The sequence below is a fragment of the Monodon monoceros genome, unplaced genomic scaffold (genome assembly GCF_005190385.1).
Source record: "Monodon monoceros isolate NGI ecotype Baffin Bay Population unplaced genomic scaffold, NGI_Narwhal_1 Super_Scaffold_21, whole genome shotgun sequence".
In the NCBI taxonomy this organism is placed as follows: Eukaryota; Metazoa; Chordata; class Mammalia; order Artiodactyla; family Monodontidae; genus Monodon; species Monodon monoceros.
This window is the reverse complement of record NW_021703778.1, coordinates 128,668,395-128,693,383: the sequence shown is the minus strand read 5'-3', so window position 1 is coordinate 128,693,383 and position 24,989 is coordinate 128,668,395. Positions and strand designations below refer to the sequence as shown.

Below are 24,989 nucleotides of genomic sequence, written 5' to 3'. Positions count from 1 at the left end.
TACTTAACTGTTTCTCCTAAATTCATAAAGTTAATCTACTGTGGTCCTGAAGGGGTGTTTTAATGTGGGAGTGTCCCTGCGTAGACTGTGTGAGTCCAGTATTTTTGATGCAAGGGCTGTTTTTGGTATGCATGCCAGCCACGTCTTTCCTCAAAGTGTATTGGCCGTCATCCTCCTGATAGCGGATGTGATTGGTGGCATGTCCAGAGCCTGAGCTGGATGTCGGGTGGGGGCCTCCTCTTTGCTCTGTGGCTGTCACACACGGGGTGGGGTGTGCTCCCCAGTTGTTGGAGCAGAAGCCCAGAGGGTCAGGTTCAGTAAGGCTCCATGTTCCTTGAATGCATGCCCTGTCTCAAAGCATGTGGCTGCTGAAGCAGGTGAAGTCCACATGGTCACAGTGAACCCAGGCACCGCCCACACAGGCGTCCACACCTCTGCTCAGCAGTAGCCCGAGGCCATGACCCTTTCTCCGTTGTGTTCATCCCAGGCCTAGCTCTAGGCTGTGATGTGGAGTGGGCTGGTGCAGGGGGCCAGGGTGTGATGACTGCAGGAATCCAGGTGCTTGTGCTGCTGCCTGGGACCTGGGCTGCCTCTGTGGTGGACCTCTTCCAGGACCTATCTGCCCCAGATCTGGCACCGAGCTGTAGTGTGGGGTGGGCGGACCTGGAGTGCTTCTGGCAGGTAGTGAGCCACTGTTTACTCCTCCCCAGAGGCTGTCCACCCAAGACGTTTCTGTGGTGCCACCCAGTGTGTGTGCTGACCAAGTCTGCCATGGCTGGACTGCCCCTACCGTGTGAATGCTGACAGTGGACTTTTGAGTTTTGGCCCAGACCACACCCCAGGCCCTCTGGGCTATCTCTTTGCAGCTAGGCTGGGTCCTCTCTCAGGACTTGTCCATCCGGGATTCAGTGCCTAAGCCCTGTGTGTACTAGCAGCAACCCCTCCCAGCCCTGGCAAGCGTTTTGGACTGGAAGTGTGGCCAGGTGGAAGCCAGCAGTGCCCTCTCTCTCGATTGCTGGCCAGCCGGCTTGCTCACTCCTTGCAAGCAGAGTCCAGGCCCCTCTAGCCCTTCTGTCTATTCCAGCAAACCTCCCAGCAGGCAAGGGGGCCCCTCAGGGCTTGGGCCTGCCCCTGTGGACCTTCCCTCCTTCACAGATCCCTCCCAGGGGCACTGGTCCTGTCCTGATGCCTTTTTTTTTTTTTTCTCATCCTACCTGGTTACACAGAGAACTTTCTTATATAACCAAAGTTACAAGAAATCTGCCAGTTTCCAGTTGGTTTTCTGCATGAATTGTTCCAGGTGTAGATGGATTTTTGATGTGCCTGTTGGGGGAGATGAGCTGTACGTCCTTCTGCTCCGCCACCTTGATCCTCCTCTTGCATGCATTTCCATTGGAATATACCTAGGAGTGGATGTACAGGGATACAGGGTATACCTGTGTTCAACTTATTAAATACAGACTTTTAGTTTTCCAAGTTGGTTGTACCAGTTTACATTTCATATACTCTCATGAGTCCTAGTCACGTCACATCCTCATCAACACTTGGCACTTTCAGTCTTTTTTTTAGTATTCTGATGTGTATGTAGTGGTATCTCTTTTTAAAACCTTTTATTACAGAAAATTTCAAACATATCTAAGAATAGGTATATTAGTATATAACGTTCCATGTTCCCATCAACCAGTTTCAACAGCTATCAGTAAAGGACTAATCTTGTCCTGTATATGTCCCCACTGGACTATTTTGAAGCAAATCCTAGATAACATTTTTTTTTCTATAATTTCTTCCAGCATATTTCTCTAAAAGATAAGGATTTTTTTTAAGAAACATAACTGATTTGATTATCAACCTAAAAAGTTGGCAGTAGATCCTTCAATATATTGAAGTATGATATAGACAACGCGACTCTTCATTACTAATCGTTAATACCTATCTCTAAAATAGTTTTACTTATCCTCAGTAGCACTACCATAGACGAAAGTAACAGTAATTCCTAACTAGCATCTAATAACGGATATTTACATGTTTCCAGGTGTCCCAGCTGTCTTGTTGGTTTAAACCAGAATCCAAATAAGGGTTACACATTTGCACTCGCATTGCATTTGGTGGTTATGCATCTTAAGTCTCTTAATCTACAATAGTCTCCTCTGCCAGCCCCACCTCCGTCCCCACCCCAATGACGTTCTTTACCAGAGAAACTAGGCCAGTTGCTCTGTAGAGTGTCTCAGTTTCTGGATTTGCTCCATTCAGTCTCTGCATTTTTCTATAAACTGGATTAGATCTAAAACTTCCTAAGTTTAAGATTAAACATATTTGACAAGAGTAGTTCATCGGGGTGCTGACGATTCCGTAGTCCATCACATGAGGAGGCATATATGGTCTGGTAGTCACACAACTAATGATGCTGGGCCGTGACAGCAGGGCTATGTATTTTCAGAAATGAGGGAACCTTTGAGCTCATGGCTACCTTTTATTTTAAGTGAGAATACCAGGCCCAGGAAGCTGTGAATTGTCCAAGAGGACATAGGGAGTTAGTGACTTGGCTGGGGTCAGACCCAGGAACTTGAGCCTGTACTCAGCCTCTCTCCACTATATCCTCCTACCTTTTGCTCTGATTACTTCTGTGTCTGTGTTCCTACTAACTCGGTTTTTAAACATACTGTTCAGTGATGGTTGCCTAGAGTGGCCATTTACAGGAATTCCCTGGTGGTCCAGTGGTTAGGACTCCACGCTTTCACTGCGAAGGGCCCAGGTTCGATCCCTGGTCAAGGAGCAGAGATCACACAAGCCACGTGGCATGGCCAAAAAAAATAAAAAGTGACCATTTAAATGACAGGATCTTTGGGAAGACTAAAAATAGTATAAACAAATAAATTATAGCTCTGTATATAAGTGTATAAATTTCAAGTGGTACTTCTGTACCTTGGTTCTATGGGAAAGTTTCAACTCTAATTTTTCTTTGACATACCCAATGTTCAGGTGCTATATAACTTTCTCCTTCTGCTGAGCAGGAAGGCAATGAATTGGTATTCTCAGACTCCCAAAGCATAGTGCCTAATAGATGAAAAAAAAAAAAACCACTAATTACTCCTGGATTATTCAAGTGTACAGTAAATATTAGGTGAACAAATGCAACAAATGCTGGCAAACCATGATGCAAATGAGTTGATCATTTTATATTAGGTAAATTGATTGCCTATAAGTGACCATTTATTAATCTTTTTGGAGAACTAATATTCTCTCACACTTAACACTTGGCTGAAAGACATGTAACTTTTTCATATTAGATATTAATCAGTGCTTTTTAAGATTATAGAAATGGCTTTGCCTTATAGTAAGTCCTACAAGAACTTAAGCCTTAGGATCCAGATTTTTTCTGAGTCACAACTTGTAGCCATGTCCTTTTCTTCCTGTCAGGAGGATGGTGTTCTCTAGCAGCTTAGAAATGGGACTGCCCAGGATGACAAAGAGCACGGAGACCCTCTTTCTGTGCAACAGGGCAAGGTTTTTAAGGCCACCATGATGTGTAGAATGGCAATATTTATACTTACAGTTTCAGCCATTTAAAGGAGGTTTTCTTAGCTACATTTTAATGTTGCTGTGGGATAATTAGCATTTTCCTGAGAAAGTTTCCCCTCAACAGAGGAAAGATTCTAAGAATTGTATAAAGAGCTTAACTTCACCAGGAAATACCACAGCTATACTTCAAATTTGTCATTTTATTAAGTCATTCTTATTTTCCTTTTACTTAATTTATGTGATTTTTAACTGCTTATGTAAGTGCTTCATTTTCTATGTCTTAAAGCTTCTAGATGTTTTAAAAATGTTTTCATTGTGTTGAACCACACTGTAAGTATACTGTATTATGTTTCCTTTCGTCACAAAGAAGTACTGTGTTTTCGCTTAGCTCATGATTTCTGTCTCTTCTCTGAAGGTCCATATCGGTTATCTTCCTAACAAGCAAGTTCTTGGCCTCAGCAAACTTGCTAGGTAAGTATGACTGTGTAGTGAATAAGATGACAGGTTTATAGGACCTGCCCCTACATGGTGAGAATCTTATCAGGCTTTGTCTCTTGATCAATGTGGATCTAACTTGGAAGGTACATTCCAACTTACTTTATAGTTGCAGAGACAATATATAGACAATATGTATAGTCTAAGACAGACTAAGAGGACCTGAAAACACAAATGCCCTTTCCTTCTCGCTCCCCTATTGCCTGCCTGCCTTCTCCACCTCCCTCCTGCACAATCCTTGAAGCCTTACCTCACACTTCTCTCAGTAGAGCCTTCTCTGACTGGAGAGGACCTGAGGGTGCATTCAGTTCAGCCCCCATTCTTTAAGGGTGGTTTAGCTAACTGTGGGGGAGAGGAAACCGGCACAGAGGTCTAACTGCACTGCTCTTTGAAGTGGGGGCCTCAACCCTGCCTTCCACTTGGGTACCTCCACACATCTCTGCATCCTGTAGGGCCAGTTGGTTCACGTCTGGCTCCGTTGCTCCCACAGACCCAAGACCATGCCTTCCTTGGCTTTTTCAGCTTTTTTCCCCCCCCTCAGCTCTATTCTGAGACAATACTAACTCTCTATTTCTCTTTCTGCTACAGTCTTTTTTCATTCTTTATCCTGTGGGTTCTGGCCTTTGCTACCATTTTTGAGTTTTAGGAAAGAGTGGTGATATATACAAGCATGGTCTCCTGTGTTTAACTAGAAGTCAAATTGAGGGTCAGTGTTCATATATCTCTGATAGGGACAATAAAATATTGGGGACTAGACCTAAATACCCTTTTGTGTAGTTTCCTTGTATAGAGTTAGCGAGTTGTGGGTGATGGGGAAATATTGGGAGGTGTATGTGTTAAAGGAGAGTTAAAATGAAGGAGTAGGTAATGAAATGCCATCAAGAGTCCCCCTCCTTCTAAAAATAAACCAAGCTAAGTTTGGATAACTTGACTGAGGTGAAAGTGACCATATCAAAATTGGAATAAACATACCTTTGTGACCAACTGACATCTGTGGCTCTGATATGTTCCTGCTTCTTCTCCACTTAGACAATCCTGAAATGGTGGTCCAGATCTTTTTCAATTCTGTGTTGGACTCTGTAAACACCGCCCCTGCAATCTGATGCCTGCTCTCCACAGCTGTTTGTTTTACGTTGTTTTCACTTCCACTTTCTTACTCATTTCTTCTAGGGATTAAGGAGAAAGTAGGTAGAAGAGAGAAGTTTAACTTCCCTAGTTTCTGACTAGTTTCCCTAGTTTCATTCCTACTTGGCAATCTCACTACCAGACAGGACTACTTGGTAGCATGAAAGGATGTTCTTACATCATAAATATAATTGCTTCACTGCAGTCAGGCTCTTAATACAAACGCAAACATGTTGGTGCCTTTCAGTGATCTGTACCCAATGGCAGTGCCCAGCAGTGGCTGAAAAATAGTATTGGTGGTGATGGGGGTAATCAACCTTATTATAATTTCTATTAGCAACCTCCTCTCCAATAACTTACTCCCAAGCGATAAAGTTATATCAGCTGAATACAAGTGTCTTTATTATAATTGGTTATTCTTACTGTTTTATAATACATAGTCTAAGATCTGCAGGCTTGCTGTGCAAACACAGCTGTAGGCTCACTCCCCTGGTTCCCCCTCTTCCAGCAAGATGGCTAATCCTCCACCTTATATAGAAATCCTGGCACTGCTCCTGCCTGTATCAGACTGCCCACGTGTGAAAGGTGTAGCATAGACAGTCTTCATATTATAAAAAGCTTGGCAGACCACACTCGGCCATGGTCTTAATGTAAGCAGTCTTCTCTAGAAGACCACACTGTGTAGGCCATGGGTAACACTTTAGAGAAATGGATTCGAGAGTAATCTAGTGAGATCTTGGAAAAAGTGGTGACTTGGGGGTAGAAGGGAATAGCCTTTGGTTATTTCCTTTCCTAGTGAAAGGAAAAGCTCTCCAATAATTAAGCTTTTATGAACAATACAAAGGAGTTAATTATTAGCATGGGGATTTGTCCTTACACTAATAGGATTAAAATGTAAGAAAAAAAAATGGAGCAGTAAACCAAAGAACTGAACTCAGATATTTTGTAAAAATTTTGAATAAAGGGTCTATTAAATGAAACAGGAGACTAAGATATTATCCAACTGCTTATTCCTTATAAGAAGTTGGAATATTTAGGGAATGAGGAGGAATAAATAAGGCTAAATGTCTTAGCAAAACTTCATTGCTGATTTTAATCTTGTATGTGAAGTTTGTTATATGCTTGCCTTTAAACGAATGACCTTTCAGTGCCAGGGAAGTCAAATATCAAACAGTAAAGCTTTAAGTAACAAGAAAATGCCAAAAGTGAGTTGATCTGGTTTAACTCTAGTAGAATTCTAGAGTAAATTTAGTTTGAATAGAAATTCCTTCTGTTGCTGAAAATCCATTGAACATGTATTCATTTTCTTGAATTAGAAAATTGAGTGAACACAATTAAATCTTGAACATAGAATTGTAGTGCCTCAGGTAGCCATGGTTCAACTGTTGGGCACCTACTGTGAAAGGACAATGTGCCAGTTATCATGGCTGCTAGAGAGAAGTAGGACAGAGCCACTGCCCTCAAGGAGAGTGGACAGTACTTGGCAGCAGGTGCCACAGACGTGCCTGGTTAGGAGGTCTGAGTTCAGAGAAGCCAAGATGGCTGTGGCCAGGCAGGACTGAGGAGACCCAGAGGTAGAGGGCTGAACAGAATTCTGAACAGAAGAGAAATTCCTGTAGGTATAGTTAATGCATAAACAAAGGCAAATCAGAGGGTAGGAGCAAGGCATCTCCCAGTGGATGGGGAGCAGGTTGATTGATACAAGAGATTTAGGCAGAGGTGACTGGGAGATAGTGAACAAGGGTAGATTAGATCACAATGGGAACATTAGATTACAAAGGGAACATTTTCTTGTTTCTCTATGCTATAAAAGTAACATACCAGTTAAACTTAAATACAAGTGAGTGAGTAGAGGGAAAACTTTTCTTTCCTATTTCCATTCCCCACTAGAGATCTTTCACTATCCTTCTGGAAGATTTCAGTGCAAACACAAACATGTAGCCTTAAAACTACTAGCTAAACAAGGCGAAAGGGGATCATATCCTATATTCTATACTACTTTTTTTTAAAAACTTAAAGTACCTTGAAATTCCTTGGACGTCTTTTAGTCTAAAAAAGTTCCTTTTAATGGCTACATAGTATTTCTTTAATATAACTCATTTAACCAGTCCTTGATATAAGTATAGCCTACAGTTTGAGACTACTGTCAAAAATGGGAAAAAGAAGAACTTTGGTGAACACGTCCTTATCTGTTTCCTTACTCTGAGTCTGTAAGATTGGAGTCGGATTTGCTGGGTTAAGGGTAGCTAACTTTTTGATATTACCAAATTGCTCTCCAGAAAAGATCATACTGAACTATACTCTAATAATAGATTAAAGGTGTGTGTTTCTCTACCCTTTTGCCAACACTGGCAAACATTGAAGAGTGTGAAACCCAAACAGGTAAGTAAAAAATGGTACCTGTTGTTTTAATTTGCATTTAATCGGGTGAGGCTGATTTTTTTCAGGAACTTCCTGCTCTTAGTCTTTGCTAATTTTTCCATTGGGTTGTCTTTTTATTACTGATCTGTATGAGCTTTCTGAATATTAAAGCTGCAAATAATTTGTCCAGGCTTGTCATTTGTCTGTTTTCTAGTAGTATTTTTCATGAAGTTTAAAACCTATGTAACCATAAACTCATGTATTTTGGGGTTATTTTTATGGCTTTATTTTTATATTTAGATCTTTGCTTCATCTGGAAATGTATTTTGGGGCAAGGAGTAAGGGGGAATCCATCCATTGCTGTTGTATGCTCACTGAACCCCTGTAACACCTCCACTTCCCTCACATCATCACCACGCTGCCTTCTTGCTATCCTCGCTGCCACTCTCTGGGCCTTCATGTTCCTCCTGGGTCATGTGTTAAACTCCTAACTCCTGTCCTCTCATCTCTTAGGATCCCTAAATCTGCTCTCATATGCTGCTAGGATGTTCTTTCGCAAGTGTGGATTTGACAAAAGCTATGGAGCTGCGAAGGGGCAGCATTAATAAAGTTCAGGCTTCTTACCTTAGCTGACAAGTCCCACTGTGATCTTGCTGTATTCTTGCTCTTCTTTCACTTTTTGCTCTAGCCACACTTGAGAATTTGCAGCCCAGTGTCAAGTCTAGCTTGTCAAGTTATGTGAAGGCATCAGAAACACTTCGAAGGTTTGCAAGGGTTAAATTATACCATCCATGGGTTCTTCCTGCAAAAGTATCACCAGATTACTTTCCCAGTTGCCAGAGGAGGAAGAGGAGAGAAAGCATAATAATGCAAGAGAAAACAGAGGATCGAGCACAGATGTTATAAGACCAGTAAGTAGGCTATTTAAATAAGCTGTCCACTGGGTTAAATCTAGTATCCAACCATGTCCCCCTTTTAAAATAATAAAATGTTAATAAAAATCAAGGCAAAATTTATCAAAGGGGGTAAAGTGAGTTCTCTTATTTTGAGAAGGTTGTATAATAAAAGTGGTCATGAATCTTCATCAAATGGGTTCAAAACAAAACATGAACTGGCTAAAATGCATAGAGAAACTGACAAACCTGAAAGGAGTAGGAACACTAATTACCTCTCAGTCTATGAAGTGGACAAAAAAGATATACACAGCAGAGTAATAGAATTTTGGCCAAAAGGTAAGCTTAAACTTAAAAAAATTGAAAAGGCTGTTGCGTAACAAGAAAACTAGAAATTCAAGATTAAAAACCCAACTATTTAGAGGTCAAAAATTTTTAAAATTCCTTAGACATGATAAAAAATCATGATGCTAACACTATATAAATTATATACAGTCTTTACTGCAAAGCCATTCTTTGGAACTAACACCAACCCTCCCCAAACTCTTCCAAAAGATTTAAGAGGAACCCTTCCAAACTCTGTTCAAGACATTATCCTGATACCAAACCAGACAAGGCCACTACAAGAAGAAAATTACAAGCCAATACCCCTGATTAATATAGATGCAAAAATCCACAATATATTAGCAAACTGAAATCAGTAATTCATTAAGAGGATCACACACTATGATCAAGTGGGATTTATTCCAGGGGTGCAAGGATGGTTCAACATTTGCAAACCAATCAATGTGATACACCATACGAACAAAATGAATGATAAAATCATCTCTCATTAGATGTAGAAAAGCATTTGACAAAATTCAATATCCATTCATGATAAAAACTCAGAAAGACAACCTACCTCATTGCCTGTGTAATAAAGGCTATATATGACAAGCCCACAGCTAACATCTTACTCAGTGGTGACAAGCTTAAAGTATGAAAATCTATAAGTTGCTTATAAGTCTGAGAGAATAATTCTGTTTAGAAATGAGGGGTTATGTAACTAAGAATATGGTTTAAAAACTTTAAAAAACAGGTTAAGGAAAAAGGTGGACAGGAATGAAGCAAGCATTAGAAAACCTGGATCAGCTAGTAACCATTAGAAAAAGTAAAATTAATGTTGGGAGAGCAGTGGAGGGGAAGGGGCTGGACCCAGTCAATTTACTAGGCATTCTTTCAAACTTCTAAGTAACCACTAGTTTTCATGTTGTGTAAGTAATTCAAGAGCCTGGAAAAACCTGAAAAGCTATACAATTAATTAGATGAAGCTGTCTGTCCCTGATAACAAAGCCTGATAAAGCTGTTAATTATAGACTACCCTCAATTATGAGTAGTCATAAAAATCCTAAATATCAAAAAACCTACTTCAGTAGGCTACAAGTACTGTCTTCATCATCCAAGGAGCTTTACTTCAAGAATACAAAAGTAGGTTACATTAAAATTTGAGAACTACTGATTCCAAGAGTATGGTAAACTAGATTGTAATGATATCTTGGTGTAGCATACTAAGATATAATGTGTATTAACATTTCACACATTGGGGGAAATATGAAGCAGTTATTGTAAGAATCCACAGGAATTACCCAGCACTGGGGCCAAAATCAGGGTTTTGTCCTCCCTATTTTCCCCTAAATATTCTGGGGAGAGCAGGAAGAACCACCCCTAGGCACATAGTCACTTAGGTGTGGGTCAGAATTCAGATTACCTGTGTGGTCCTCAAAAAACCCAAGGCAATTATTTAAGATGTCACTAAGGAGGTAGCCTTCTAGCACCTAGCAGAAACAAGTGCATGTTTGGATACTTTTATCCAGGCTTCAAAGAATTCCGACAAATGTTCCTAAGAGCATGTATTCACTGAAAGTAAAGGAAAGTCACCATGAACCAGATTCAGCTTAAAACAATTGGTCAAATAGGGCAGATACCAGAGTTATCAGATACAGAATATACAAGTGTGCTAGAAAAATAAGAGTACTGAGGGGGGGCTTCCCTGGTGGCGCAGTGGTTGAGAATCTGCCTGCTAATGCAGGGGACACGGGTTCGAGCCCTGGTCTGGGAGGATCCCACATGTCACGGAGCAGCTAGGCCTGTGAGCCACAACTACTGAGCCTGCGCATCTGGAGCCTGTGCTCCACAACAAGAGAGGCCGCGATAGTGAGAGGCCTGCGCACCGTGATGAAGAGTGGCCCCCACTTGCCACAACTAGAGATAGCCCTGGCACAGAAACGAAGACCCAGCACAGCAAAAATCAATAAGTTAATAAACTCCTAAAAAAAATTTTAAAAAAAGAGTACTGAAAGTTTGACAAAGGGGCAAGAAACTTTCAGGATTAACTAGACAGATTGGAAAAGGAACCAAATATAACTTGTAGGAAAAAGAGATGTGGTAATGGAATCCGAAGTCCAGTACACTCACATCAAACAGATTTGGCACAGCTGAAAATGAGTTAACCCAAAGAAAGGTCTGAAGAAACTACATGGAATACAACACAGACAGGTGGGAAGTATGAATGAGGGTGTAAGACATGGAAGAATAAGAAGGTATAATATGCCGTTCATTGAAATTCCTGGGGGTAAGAGGCAATGGGGTAGGTGTAGTATTAGAGAAGATAACAGCTGAGACGCTTCTAGAGCATATGCAGCCTATCAGTCTTCAGATTCAGGAAGCCTAATGGATGCCAAATAGGAAAAATGAAATTAAACCCCCATCTAGACACAACATAGGCAAGAGTGCACATACTCAAATACCATAAAAGCAGCCACACAGAAAAGTGTTACCTACAAGGTAACAGCAACTAGACTGACCGTTGATTTGCCTATGGCAGTACTGAAAGGCAGATAAATGTCGGTGTCAAACTAGAATTCTTTTCCCAATAATTACCTCTCAGCAAGTTGACAGATGAGGGCAAAATAAAGTGTTTTTTTTTTTTTTAAATTCAGTGAAGCTGTATGTTGGGCTGCACCTTACAGGCCTGCAAGCCCTGTAGTTGCCCAGCCTCAAAACTGAAGAAAGAACCTAGAAACATCAACAGTTTAGTGGACAGAGGGATCTTCCTAGTCCGAAGAAAGGTCCTGGAGCGACACCTCACCGTGCTCGGCAACAACCTTCTCTACTCAGGGTAGAAGGCTACCACTTATAGGGGAAATTGATGTCAGCTTGGCTCATGAGTTACCAGGGGAACTAGCGGCTAGGGCAGGGGGCAAGCACAAAGGCAGTAACTGATGAAGCCCTATAACTAGGAGGATTGGATAGTCATGTGAGTGAAGCAGGGACTGATCAAGCAAGAGGACAGCCATCTTGAATGGCCTGACCATACCCTCTACCCTTACATACCCTGCACGACCCTTACAATCTTGGTCCACCCCTCTTACGCAGTGTCCCTGGGGTCAGGTATGTCGAGGGGCACTGCAACCAGATACCACAAATGCAGTACAGACAGCAGCAGCTAAAGAGTAGCAAGAGAAAGCAAGGCGCTTAGCAGGTCCATTTACCATGGAAGTCCAGAGGAGGAGGACAACGGCATCTCACCATAGACCCAGCAATCAGACTCATTTTGCGGCGAGCCCACTGTTGCCACCCAGCCCTGGAACAGATTCCCTCCCCTCAGGCAAGGGACGAAATATATAAGATGTTTAACAGGCACAATACAGGGGAGGTCATGACCATTAAGCAAAACATAAGCAATAATAGCATCCTGGGATAACGCGGGTTTTGTCCTGGCCTGCAGGACCACATCACGTGTCCACCCTCAGTCCCCACAGCCATGCCTAGTATTGGAGGGGTGCTGTAACAACCGACCACAGGGTTAATATAACGCCGCCTTTCTCCAGTAGGGGCCCAGATTGATTACCTCAGCAGTCTTCGGTGGGGCTGGGTAGGAGACAGGTGAAATCGCTAAGTCCCTTTCTAATCCTATTCCCCAATGGGGCGGCAAACCCAAACCACTTGGGACTTACTGTCAGTTCCAGGGCCATTTTATAATGTGTTCCCCTTGGGGTTAGATCCTATGATAAGGGCAAAAGCAAGTTATTGTCCTTCTGTGGTCAACAGCTGAACTCAGATGGTGTTGACTAGTTACCTCTGGGTGAACATGACGTAGACACTGGGACCGCTGATCCTGGGATGTTCAGTTATAGTTTGTAGGGCTTGAGTTAGCCTCCTGGCCCATGCATTGAGAGAGCTGGTTTCCCATCTCAGTTGTTAAGTAGTCCATTCAGCCTTTCAATTAGCCGGCAGCAGTGAGATTGTAGGGCAGGTGAAAATGCCAGTGTGTCATTTCTATCAGCCCATTCCTGAACTTCGTAGCTGGCAAAGTGGATTCCTTGGTCACTGTCGATGTCCACGAGGGTCCTGTATGTCACAAGCAGCTGTTCTAGACCCCAAATCACGGTTTTGTGCATTGCTCGATGACTCGGGTAGGCCTTTTGTAGCGTCTTCCACCTACTGTAATGCACTGTAGACTGCGTATGGCTGTTGTTCCATGACACTATATGGTTGCTCCGCCCCCTTCCACAGCTGGGACCAGAAGCCCATGGGTACTCGTATTAGTTTGCCGTTGCCACAGACCCCAACCAAATCCTCCCAGGTAACTGGCCACGTCCAACTCACAAGCCTGCCCCTGAGTTAGTATCCCTAAAGCCTGTGTCTGTAATTGTTTAGGGATGGTGAGTTGGGGTATGCTTATATATTCTAGATATTCCAGGTCCTTGAGTTTTGTCTGTGTTCACCAGCCAGCCCAGTGCAGTCAGATGAGCTATGAGTGTGGGGCTGGTACTTTTTTTTTTTTTTTTTTTGTGGTATGCGGGCCTCTCACTGTTGTGGCCTCTCCCGTTGTGGAGCACAGGCTCCGGACGCGCTGGCTCAGCGGCCATGGCTCACGGGCCCAGCCGCTCTGCGGCACGTGGGATCTGACCAGACCGGGGCACGAACCCGTGTCCCCTGCATCGGCAGGCGGACTCTCAACCACTGTGCCACCACGGAAGCCCGGGGCTGCTACTTTTAAATTGGAAAGAGACTCTGAGGATAACAGGCTATCATCAGTGTAATGGAAGAAGAAGGCATCTCTCATGGCAGTCAGCTGCCACAGGGCCCCACGTGGCTAGTGGACAGCCACCTCGCGATTCCCCCCCCCCCCCCCCCCCCTTCCCTTCCTCACCCGTATTTCCCGACATCTCTGCATTCACGGGAGTTTCCTCGGCCTCCTGGCTGGCTCAGCAATTATTGGGCTGCGCCTCGAAGGCCTGCAAGCCTTATGATCGATAGCCCAGCCTCAAGACTGAAGAACGAGCCCCGAAACAGTGACAGAGACATCAGCGGTTTAGTGGAGAAAAGGATCTTACTAGTCCAAAGCCAGGTCCTGGAGCAACACCTCACCGTGCGCGGCAACAACCTTCACTACCCGGGGGAGAAGGAAGCTACCATTTATAGGGGGAATTGACATCAGGTTGGTTCATCAGTTACCAGGGAAACCAGCGGCTGGGGCAGGGGGCAAGCATGGAGGCAGTTACTGATTAAGCCCTATAATGAAGAGGATTGGATAGTCATGTGAGCGAAGCAGGGACTCATCAAGCAGGGGATGTAGAGAGAGCAAGACAGCAGCCATCTTGAATGGCCTTCATACACTATGTGATTATCTTTAATGCTGAGAAGACAGAAATCCGACACCTATTCTTTACTTGAAAAAGAAAAACAAACTAGGAATAAGAAATGATAAACTCTGAGCATAGGGGCCCTGTTTACCACATAATCATATACACAGTAGGCACTCAATAACGAATGACCCTCGTCTGGCACAGTCGCCAGCAACAGGCAGGCACCCGGGCTGGCAGTGAAATGTTAGAGGCATTCCTGTTAGGGTAGGCAGCCCACCTGTGGCTGACTTCATTGGCTGTTGGAGGTATAAAGAAGCAAGTCATCAGTTCTGTCTGAGTGGCACAGTGGGGGAAAGGGCCATAACATACCTCATAGGTAAGCTGATCCTTAAATTGAGTCCAAATTCATGACTAAAATGCTAAATTTTAAAGAAAAGACCCTTCACGTGAATTGCAATCCTCAAATGTGTAATTCTGTAGCCATTTTACAGCCAGAGTAAAAGATGTTGAAAGGGGAAATTCATCACTTGACAGATTGTGTTATGAGCTAAGATCAGGGGCTTTTATTTGGAGGGGGTGGTTAATCCTACTGAGTGCTTATGTAGACCTATATTATAAAGAGATGTCTGAAGAGGTCTGTTTAGCTCTCATCTGATTATCCTAATAGGTTTAGTTGGTACATAGTTGATATTTGTCTGCTATTAATTGACAAATAGTCTTTATTTTTAACTTGAGCTTTAAGCTCTTATTAAACATGTGAGATGTGACCTAATTAGAACATGTGAGATGTGACCTAAAATTGATGACATGGGAGCTTGAAAATTACTCACCTCTAATTGTTGTTTTTCCTAAGTGAATGTTACACTTAATTCTCTCTGTCTTTGGGGACTTACGGAAGTACCACTGTGTCATGGTTGGTGGTCTCCTTTAGACCCTCCCTCTTCTCATTTCCTTGTAGTTTTTGTATCTTTCTATCCTCCTCCTATAAGCATTTATCTCCTGCCCAGACCCTACAATTACTTCAATAAAGCAATTATTCTTTAGACTTATGGGGAAGCCTTGCCAATTTCACTTCAAACAATTTATAATTAACTAAAACAATTCTTTCTTTTCTAGGATTGTAGAAATCTATAGTAGAAGATTACAAGGTAAACTTTGAAACTACTTTATTTACAGAAAAACATTTTTTATTAAGGAAAAAGTATTTTTTGTTCTTGTTACAAGTGTAATACATATGGCCTATAAAAATCAAGGGAATTCCCTGGCGGTCCAGTGGTTAGGACTCGGTGCATTCGCTGCGGTGGCCAGGGTTCAATACCTGTTCAGGGAACTAAGATTCCCCCAAGCCATGTGGTGTGACCAAAAAAAAAAAAGAAAACTTTATAGGAATATAAAACAGAAAGTCTGCCGTGTTTCAAGTCTCCAGAACAAATCATTGTATTTGCACATTCCTTCACATTTTATTGCATATACCAACATTTAAAAAATCAATCTACTTTTATTATAGTATTTGAAAATTGGTGCCACCTTCTTTTTCCCCTACTTTTTCACTTACCAAATCTTAAACATTTTTTCACATACATGTAACCATCTCATTCATTTTGCTGGCTGTTCAGCATTCCATTGTACAGCTACGCTGTGGCTTGATTTAACCAGTTCCTGCTCTGGTATTTGGAGATTTTGTCGGTTTTCAAATAGAGGCAGTGCTGAACACTTAATGTTTTCAAAGATGTTGTTTATTCAGCACAGGAACTACGTTATTTAGGTTAAATCGTTGATTTTCAACATTGCTCTAAGTACAATTCAATAATTGGACTGTAGGTCCTTTGTTAACCCTGCTTCAAGCTATTTATTCATTTACTTTACTCTGCCTCCACGGGGGTGCTTGTTATCAATATCTGGTCAGTCTTTCTGCACACCTAAAGAGACAGTCGTCATTCTGATCTGTTCCCTCCAGTGGTGCTGGTGGGCACTGGGGGTTCCTTAGTTCCCCTTGGCACCTGTACTGCAGGTGAGGGGACTGAACAGGGGCATCCTGTGGCCCGGACAGCAGAGCAAGCAAACTGGTAAAAGGTGGTGTGTCTTGGCTCTTAAACCTCACCAAAGTCTTGCTTTTTAAGATTTCAAGTATTCTAGAGACAACAAAAGCTTCCAGGTCTCTGTTCGTGTCAGACTCTTAAACTGAGCTCCTTGTCACATCCACAGTTCAAGAGCGCCTTACGAAACAAATTGCTGTAGCAATCACAGAGGCCTTGCGACCTGCTGGAGTGGGGGTAGTGGTTGAAGCGACGTAAGTCCATGTTTGCTTTTAATAATGTCCCAGTGGTGTTTTGGGCTGGAGGTGTAGAGAGTCATAGACTTAGGTGTAGTGAATTTGCACAACAGTGCAAATCAGTCTTCTCTTGATTTCTTCTTTAGCTCTTTGTTGCTAAGAGCAGAGTTTTCCCAGTATTTTGCGACACAATTGAAAAATAGAGTTGTACTTAAGAATAGGTACAAAGGGCAACTGAAGACACTTCTTTAAGTTAGAATGAATTATGAGAATTGCGAACATCTTGTGGGCAGTTTTCACCCATCCTTTTGTCATGGCGTGAACTGTGCACTGTGGGTGCCATCCAGCTTCACCCACTGTGGTCACTGTTCTCTGGATTCTGCCTGGTGAGACCACCGTGCCTCAGTATTTCTCGGAACACCTAAGCTAGCTTAGTGCTGTCTCGGTCCTGAAGATGGATCAGGTGAGAATCCTGAATTTCTTTTTATCTAGAAGTTGTGTATCTCTGTAGACACTTTGTATTAGTTTCACCCAGGAAGAAAATCCTATTTTTCCCCCTCCGACTGGATGCCTTAAGGACTCAACCACTGATAAGAATAAGAGCTGTAAGGCTTAGGAACTTAAAAAAAAAAAAAAAAAAAGTTTTAGACCAAATTTGTCTAAGAAGCGACATTTTGATATACTTGGTAACTGTGAACTCAGTTGAATCAGATTTAATCTTTCGGGCTGCTTTTATTTTAAAAACCAAACCAGCAACTGTCTACTCCTTGAAGCCACATTTGTTGCCTTGTTTTGTAGACACATGTGTATGGTAATGCGAGGGGTACAGAAAATGAACAGCAGAACCGTGACCAGCACGATGTTGGGGGTGTTCCGCGAGGACCCGAAGACCCGGGAAGAGTTTCTGACTCTCATTAAGAGCTGAGCCTCAGCACGTGTCACATGGTTTATAGCTTGTGCAGCTAGTAGCATCATTTGGTCTTAATTGTTTGTACATTCCATTTCCAGTTGTTGCTTATCCCTTGTCACTAATTGTATTTAATAATTATTTAAAGCAAGTCAAATAAAGATAATTAACAAAGGGGTAATTAATCTACTTTCTTCTTGCCACCTTTTAGTGGCAACATTCAAGCCAACTGCCAATAGTGTAAGTTACTTGCATAAAACCACTGCCTTTCAGGTAACCTGAGGGTGCTGGGAAGGGAGAAGAATTCATGTGTTTTGTTCAGAGTATGGTAATTTGATTCAGAAGCACAGGTGTGTTGGGAATGGGAGAAAACTATGACCAATATATTTATTTTATCCTCCCCAAACAAAAATGGCGTAGTGCTTAAAATAATTTATGTACACTGTGCGGCATTGCTCTGCAAATTCAAAGTCCAACAGCTCCATTTTAATCATGTTTATTTAACTGCCAGTGATACTTTATTTTTTATATATTTATTTTTTAACTATCCAGTTGTAACATATGTCACCAAGGGAAGGTGGTGGAATATCTATGTTTTTTAATTTCACTGTGAGTTAAAAAAGCAATTTCTACCTTCTATTCTTTTTAAAATTCAAGTACAGGGAATTAGTTCCTGGAGTTGTTTACGAGTGTATTCTCATGTCAATATACAGGGATTTAGACATTTAACTCTCTGTGCCTTGATGAGAATATCACACCATTTAGAGTGTAGATACCTTTGCCTTTTTTTTAAAAGCCATTATTTTATAAGACTTAGTACTGACCTTGCAAATAACTAGCTCTCACAGTTCTACCTTTATACGTTTCTTGGGAGCTTACTTTGTGAGTTCCTTGTAGATGCCTCAAAACTTTTTTTTTTTAACTTATCAAATATTTTTCTAAGTATTTACAGAAACTTTTGAAAGTGTCCATCATTTTCAGGTCTGCAGAACCATAGCTTCCGTGAATATGAGAGAATGCAGAATTGCACTGTGGACTGCTTTGAACTATGTCCCATGTCTAATGGAAGCTGTATTGTTGGTGTCTGTAAAAATGCACCGTCATTATCTGGAGTGATTGGAAGCTACTGGAAGCCAGTGTTCTGGTTTCCCTTGTGATTCACGTGGATCTTGTCTTCTGTGTAACTGTTCAAGTGGGATAGGTCTTTTAGTCCAGGAAGCTGCTGCCTTATTAATGATTATCTTAAAATTTCCTCCACTGGGGCAGTGTGGGCCAAATTAAAACAAACAAACGAAAAAAACCCCAACTCTCTGCAAAAACAAACACAGTTATTCCATGGAGAAGTCTCTTATTTGGTTGACACTGTGCTCTTCAAATTTATCCTGTTACCAACAAGGATTAACTACAATGCTTGCTGTAACTCTGGTAGTCCTGTCTCTGCCACTCTGATGCCATTTGGCTTATGCTAGGGCCAGATGGCACTTTTTTTGTTTGTTCTTTTAATTTTAAATCTTCCCTACTTCTAGTTCCTATATATATATATTTTTCACTTGGAGTTTCTAAAGTAGAGTGGTGGTTGATTCTGAGTTCCTTTTAAAATCTAACCTGATATAAACATTATCCTGCTTAACATTTAGAGATAGAATTAAACATTCAGCTCACGTTTGGTATTTTAAAGTTTTTACACCTGTGACTTGGAGGACCAAAGAAATTGTTAGCTGTTAATTCATCTTTCTGAGATCAATTGTATTCCTTTTTAATGACTGTTTATTCTAACATTCCTTAGAAGTGTTCTCATAAAGGTCTACAGTATCCACAGTATTGGTCTAGAGTATTGATAAATGCAAAGTAATTACCTTGTCTGTTTTACTCTGGTCTGTAGTACTTCAAAATTACTTTTTCATATCCGTGGGCTTGAACTCATTTGGGGGATTTTTAAGAATTCGATGCTTTTAAATACACTGTTCAGTTTAATTGTTCAAATTGTATGTATATTGTTCCTGAAGTTGGTTTTATTCAAATTATTAAAGTGTTATGACTGTTCTTGTGAAAGTAGTTTCTTTTTGAACCACTGCTATAGATAAATCAATAAATTCAATTATTTTTACTGCATTCTGTTTCAGCAAAGATACCCTTCGTAAGGGCTTCTCTCAGCCATCAAGCTATTAGAATATAAATCCCAGACATAAATTTACCCCAGGCTCTCTGTTTCCCTTTGGTATTCAGTTTGGGTATTACTGTCCTCATCCTATTGCAGTAATGGGAAGAACAGATCTGGGTTAAGAGTAAGGAATCTGAATGGCCCACATGTCCTTGTTCTAAGCCTAACTTTGCATAACTGCAGCTCCTGAGAACTCCACTGCTTTCTGTGTGGGAGCAGCTGAGGAGGGAAGAGCTGGCTGGGGCAGGGAGCTGGGCAATGCAGGGAGTGGAAGAGTTTCCCTCCCTTTTATAGGGAAGAGCCTGCCTGGGCAAAACTTCCAAGTAGGAGCAAAGGTTTTGCTGCCTCTTTTCTGTCCATACCTGGTGACCACATCATTCCCTCTATTGGGTGGACTTCCCATTCCCTGCTCCACCTAGGCAGAGGCCCCAGCCGTCACTGATTGTCAGCCTGTCCGGGTGCTGGGGCCAGTGGAGTGGCCTGCTGCTCTTTGAAGGACCCCGTAGCCTGTAGGTAGTGAACCTAATCACCTAAACTAGGAATGCAAGAAACATTCCTTTTTTTTTTTTTTTTTTTTTTTTGCCCCACCACACAGCTTGTGGGATCTTAGTTCCTCAACCAGGGATCGAACCCATGCTTTCAGCAGTGAAAGTGCAGAGTCCTAGCCACTGGACCACCAGGGAATTCCTAAAACATTCCTGAAACCACAACTCACACGTGTCAATAAAACAATGAGCTGCTCAATAAGCCCAAGTTGCTGCTCCTGAGTTTTTTCACTAAAGATTGAATTGGCTGAAAGAAGAACAGAGCTGGAGAAATCACACTCCCTGACTTTGGACTAAGCTACAGTAATCAAAACAGTATGTTACTGGCACAAAAACAGAAATAGATCAGTGGAACAGAATAGAGAGCCCAGAAATAAACCCATGCACTCATGTTCAATTAATTTATGACAAAGGAGGCAAGAATATACAGTAGAGAAAAGACAATCTGTTCAATAAGTGGTGCTGGGAAAACTGGACAGCTACATGTAAAAGAATGAAATTAGACCATTCTGTAACACCATACACAAAAATAAACTCAAAATGGATTAAAGACCTAAATGTAAGACTGGATACTATAAAACTCCTAGAGGAAAACATAGGCAGAACACTCTTTGACATAAATCGCAGCATATTTTTTTTGGATCTGTCTCCTAGAGTAATAGAAGTAAAAGCAAAAATGAACAAATGGGACCTAATTAACTTAAAAGCTTTTGCACGGCAAAGGAAACTATAAACAACATGAAAAGACAACCTATGGAATGGGAGAAAATACTTGCAAACCATGCAACTGAAAAGGGATTAATTTCTAAAATATACAAGCAGCTCATACAGCTCAATATCAAAAAAATAAAAAACTGGGCAGAAGACCTAAATAGACATTTTTCCAAAAGACATACAGATGGCCAACAGACATATGAAAAGATGCTCAATATCGATAATTATTAGAAAAATGCAAATCAAAACCGCAATGAGGTATCACCTCACACCAGTCAGAATGGCCATCATCAAAAACTCTGCAAATGATAAATTCTGGAGAGGGTGTGGGGAAAAGGGAACCCTCTTACACTGTTGGTGGCAATGTAAATTGGTGTAACCACTATGGAGAACAATATGGAAGTTCCTCAAAAAATAAAAATAGAGTTACCATGTAATCCAGCAATCACACTTCTGGGCATATATATCCAGAAAATATGAAAACTCTAATTCAAAAAGATACATGCACTCCTATGTTCATAGCAGCACTATTTACAATAGCCAAGACATGGAAACAACCTAAATGTCCATGGACAGATGAATGGATAAAGAAGATGTGGTATATATATATATGAATATTACTAAGCCATAAAAAAGAATGAGATGATGCCATTTGCAACAACATGAATGGACGTAGAGATTATTATACAAAGTGAAGTAAGTCAGACAAAGACAAATATATATCACTTATATGTGGAATCTAAAAAAAATGATACAGATGAACTTATTTACAAAACAGAAATAGACTCACAGACATAGAAAACCAACTTATGGTTACCAAATGGGAAAGGAGGAGGGAGAGATAAATTAGGAGTTTAGGATTAACATATACACACTACTATATATAAAATAACAAGGATTTACTGTATAGCACAGGGAACTATATTCAATATCTTGTAATAAACTATAATGGAAAAGAATCTGAAATATATATATATGGATCACTTTGCTGTACACCTGAAACTAACACAATATTGTAAATCAACTACAATAAAAAAAATTTTTTTAAAGATTAAATTGGGTGAGTTCCTTGTTTTATCACTTAATGGAAAAGCAGTTGCAGACACCAAAGGTTTTAGAGAAGGTGGTCCATCAACACAGAACACCAAGATTCACCATGATGGGCCTGGTCCTGCTGATGGTGAAGAGGAAAGTCTCAGTAGATGAGCTCAAGGGCACAGTGTAAATGCCTGACAGCCCCAACCCTTCCAGGGGCACTTGCTTTGTGTTTTAGTCTTTATTATGGAAAAAAACGTACAACAGTAGACAGTACATGAGTACATGAGCCTCGCGTACCCATCATCCAGCTTCAGTAAGTCTCAACTCATGGTCATCATGATTCCTCCATCTGGATTTCAAAACAAATCACAGACATCCTTTCACGCATAAATATTTCAGATTAACTAAAAAAAGAGGAGAGGCTTCCCTGGTGTTTCAGTGGGTAAGACCCCGTGCTCCCAATGCAGGGGGCCCGGGTTTGATTCCTGGTTGGGAACTAGATCCCGCATGCATGCCACAACTAAGAGTTTGCATGCTGCAACTAAGAAGCCTGCACACCACAACTAAAAGGTCCCACGTGCCGCAATGAAGATCCCGTGTGGCATAACTAAGACCCGGAGCAGCCTAAATAAATAAATAAATATTTTAATTAATTAATTAATTAACTAAAAGAAGAGGAGTCACATAACCCAAATACCATTCATTATCACACAAAACAATGCTTTAATATAAAATATTCAGTTGACATTCAATTTTTCTCTATTGTCCCATAATTTTTAAAAATAGTTATTTGAATCAAAGTACAAATGAGGTCTATACACTGCAATTGCTTGATCTGGGTTTTTTAAACTGTGGTTAAAAACATAAAATTTACCATCTTAACCATTTTTAAGTGTATGGTACAGTAGTAACTATATGCACATTGTACAATAGATCTCTAGAATTTTTCATGTTGCAAAATTGAAACCCTCTACCCATTGAACAACTCCCCCATTTTTTCCCTCCTCCAGACCCTGGTAACTGTTATTCTACTTTCTAAGAGTTTGCTTCAGATTCCTCATATAAGTAGAATTAGCAGTATTTGTCTTTTTTGTGACAGGTTTATTTCAGTTAGCATAATGTCCTCAAGAGTCATCCATTTTGTAGTATAAGGATTTCCTTTTTTTTTTTTTTTTAAGAATTTCCTTCTTTTTAAAAATTGAATAATATTCCACTATATACATATATACTATATTTTCTTTATCCATTCATTTGCTGATGGACATTTAGATTGTCTCCACCTCTTGGCTATTGTGAATAATACTGCAATGAACATAACTATGCAAATATCTCAATATCCTGTTTTCAATTATTTTGGATATATACCCCAGAAGTGGAATTGCTAGATCATATAGTAATTCTTTAAAATTTTTTTGAGGTAACGCCATACTGTTTTCCATAGCTGCTGTACCATTTTACATTCCCACCAACAATGCACGAGAGTTCCAATTTCTCCACCTTCTTGCCAAAACTTGTTATTTTCCAGTTTTGTGATGGCCATCGGAATGGGTGTGAAGTAGTATTTCATTGTGGTTTTGATTTGCATTTCCCTGATGATTAGTGATGTTCAGCATCTTTTCATGTGCGTATGACTATTTGTGTATCTTCTTTGGAGAAATGTCTATTCAAGTACTTTTTATAAATCAGGTTATATGATGTTTTTGTTGTTGAGTTGTAGGAGTTCTTTATATATTAATCCCTTATCAGATAAATAGTTTGCAAATATTTTCTCCAATTTTGTAGGTTTCCTTTTTACTATGTTGATTGTTTCCTTTGCTGCACAGAAGTTTTTAGGTTTGGTGTAGTCCCATTTGTCTTTTTGCCTATACTTTTGGTGTCATATCCAAGAAATCATTGCCCATTCCAATGTCATGAAGTTTCCGCCTCTGTTTTCTCCTGGGAATTTTATAGTTTCAGTTCTTAGGTTTAGGTTTTTAATCCATTTTTAGTTAATTTTTGCATATGATGTAAGGTAAGGGTCCAACTTCATTCTTTTGTATGTAGCTGTCCAGTTTTCCCAGCACATTTGTTGAACAGACTGTCTTTCCCCCATTGTGTAGCACTTGTACCTTTGTCAAAGGTCATTTGATCATACACTTGAGGATTTGTTCTGGACTGTTTGATTCTGTTCCATTGGTTTATATAGTTTTTTTTTTTTTTTTTTTTGCGGTACGCGGGCCTCTCACTGCTGTGGCCTCTCCCGCCGCGGAGCACAGGCCCAGCGGCCATGGCTCATGGGCCCAGCCGTTCCACGGCATGCAGGATCCTCCCGGACCAGGGCACAAACCTGTGTCCCCTGCATCGGCAGGCGGACTCTCGACCACTGCGCCACCAGGGAAGCCCTGATTACTGTAGCTTTATAATATGTTTGGAAACCAATTGAGACCTCCAGCTTTGTTTTTCTTTCTCAAGATTGTTTTGGCTGTTTGGGGTCTCAGAGATTTCATATGAATTTTAGGATTTTTTTTCTATTTCTGCAAAAAAAAAATGCTATTGGAGTTTTGATACGGATTGCGGTAAATCTGTAGCTTGCTGGACATTTTAGCAATATTAAGTCTTTCGATTCATGAACATGGGGTATCTTTCAATTTATTAATGTCTTCTTTAATTTCTTTTATCAATGTTTTATAGTTTTTCAGTGTACAAGTCTTTTACCTCCTTAGTTAATTTATTCCTAAGTATTCTATTCTTTTTTATTAGCAGACTTTATTTTCTGAAGCAGTTTTAGATTCACAGTAGAATTGAGTGGAAGGTACAGAGATTTCCCATATACCTCCTGCCCCCCCCCCCCACATGCCCAGCCTCCCGGTATCAACATTCCACACCACAGTGATACATTTGTTACAACTGATGAACCTACACTGACATATCATAATCAAAGTCCACAGTTTACATTAGGTTTCACTCTTGGTGAATTCTCTTGGTGAATCCATTCTGTGGATTCAGACAAATGTATAATGATATGTATCCACCATTTGGATACATATCATGGTGGATATGTATCCACCATTATAGTGTCATACAAAGTAGTTTCACTGCCCTAAAAATCATTCATGTTCCGCAATCATCACCTATTTTATTCTTGCTGATGCTATTGTAAATGAAAGTATTTTCTTAATTTCCTCTTTATTTTTTATTTTTTTATGAGTTAACTGCTATTAATTTGCTATTTATTCATAGCAAATTCAAGGACATTCATTTGCAGTTGCCATTCATATAGATGTCAAAAATGCCACTTTTTGTTGTGTATACTGTGAGAGGTTAATTTCCTCTGTAGATTGTTCATTGGT

The 24,989-nt window shown here is 40.8% G+C and overlaps 1 protein-coding gene across 3 annotated transcripts in view; it reads left to right on the top strand.

Annotated features, from left to right (window-relative positions):
* The window catches only part of GCH1 (GTP cyclohydrolase 1), a 51,897-nt gene extending 32,650 nt beyond the window's left edge, over nt 1-19,247 (top strand). Inside the window, exons 3-6 of one of the 3 annotated variants that reach the window (XM_029238305.1) lie at nt 3,935-3,990; nt 15,140-15,171; nt 16,229-16,313; nt 17,351-19,247. In XM_029238305.1, the coding sequence (XP_029094138.1) occupies nt 3,935-3,990; nt 15,140-15,171; nt 16,229-16,313; nt 17,351-17,372 (195 nt within the window). In that variant the 3' untranslated portion in view covers nt 17,373-19,247. Of the gene's footprint in view, nt 1-3,934; nt 3,991-15,139; nt 15,172-16,228; nt 16,314-17,093 lie in introns of all 3 variants that reach the window. The other 2 variants (XM_029238303.1, XM_029238304.1) reach the window with 2 other exon arrangements.
* Nucleotides 19,248-24,989: the final 5,742 nt, after the last annotated feature.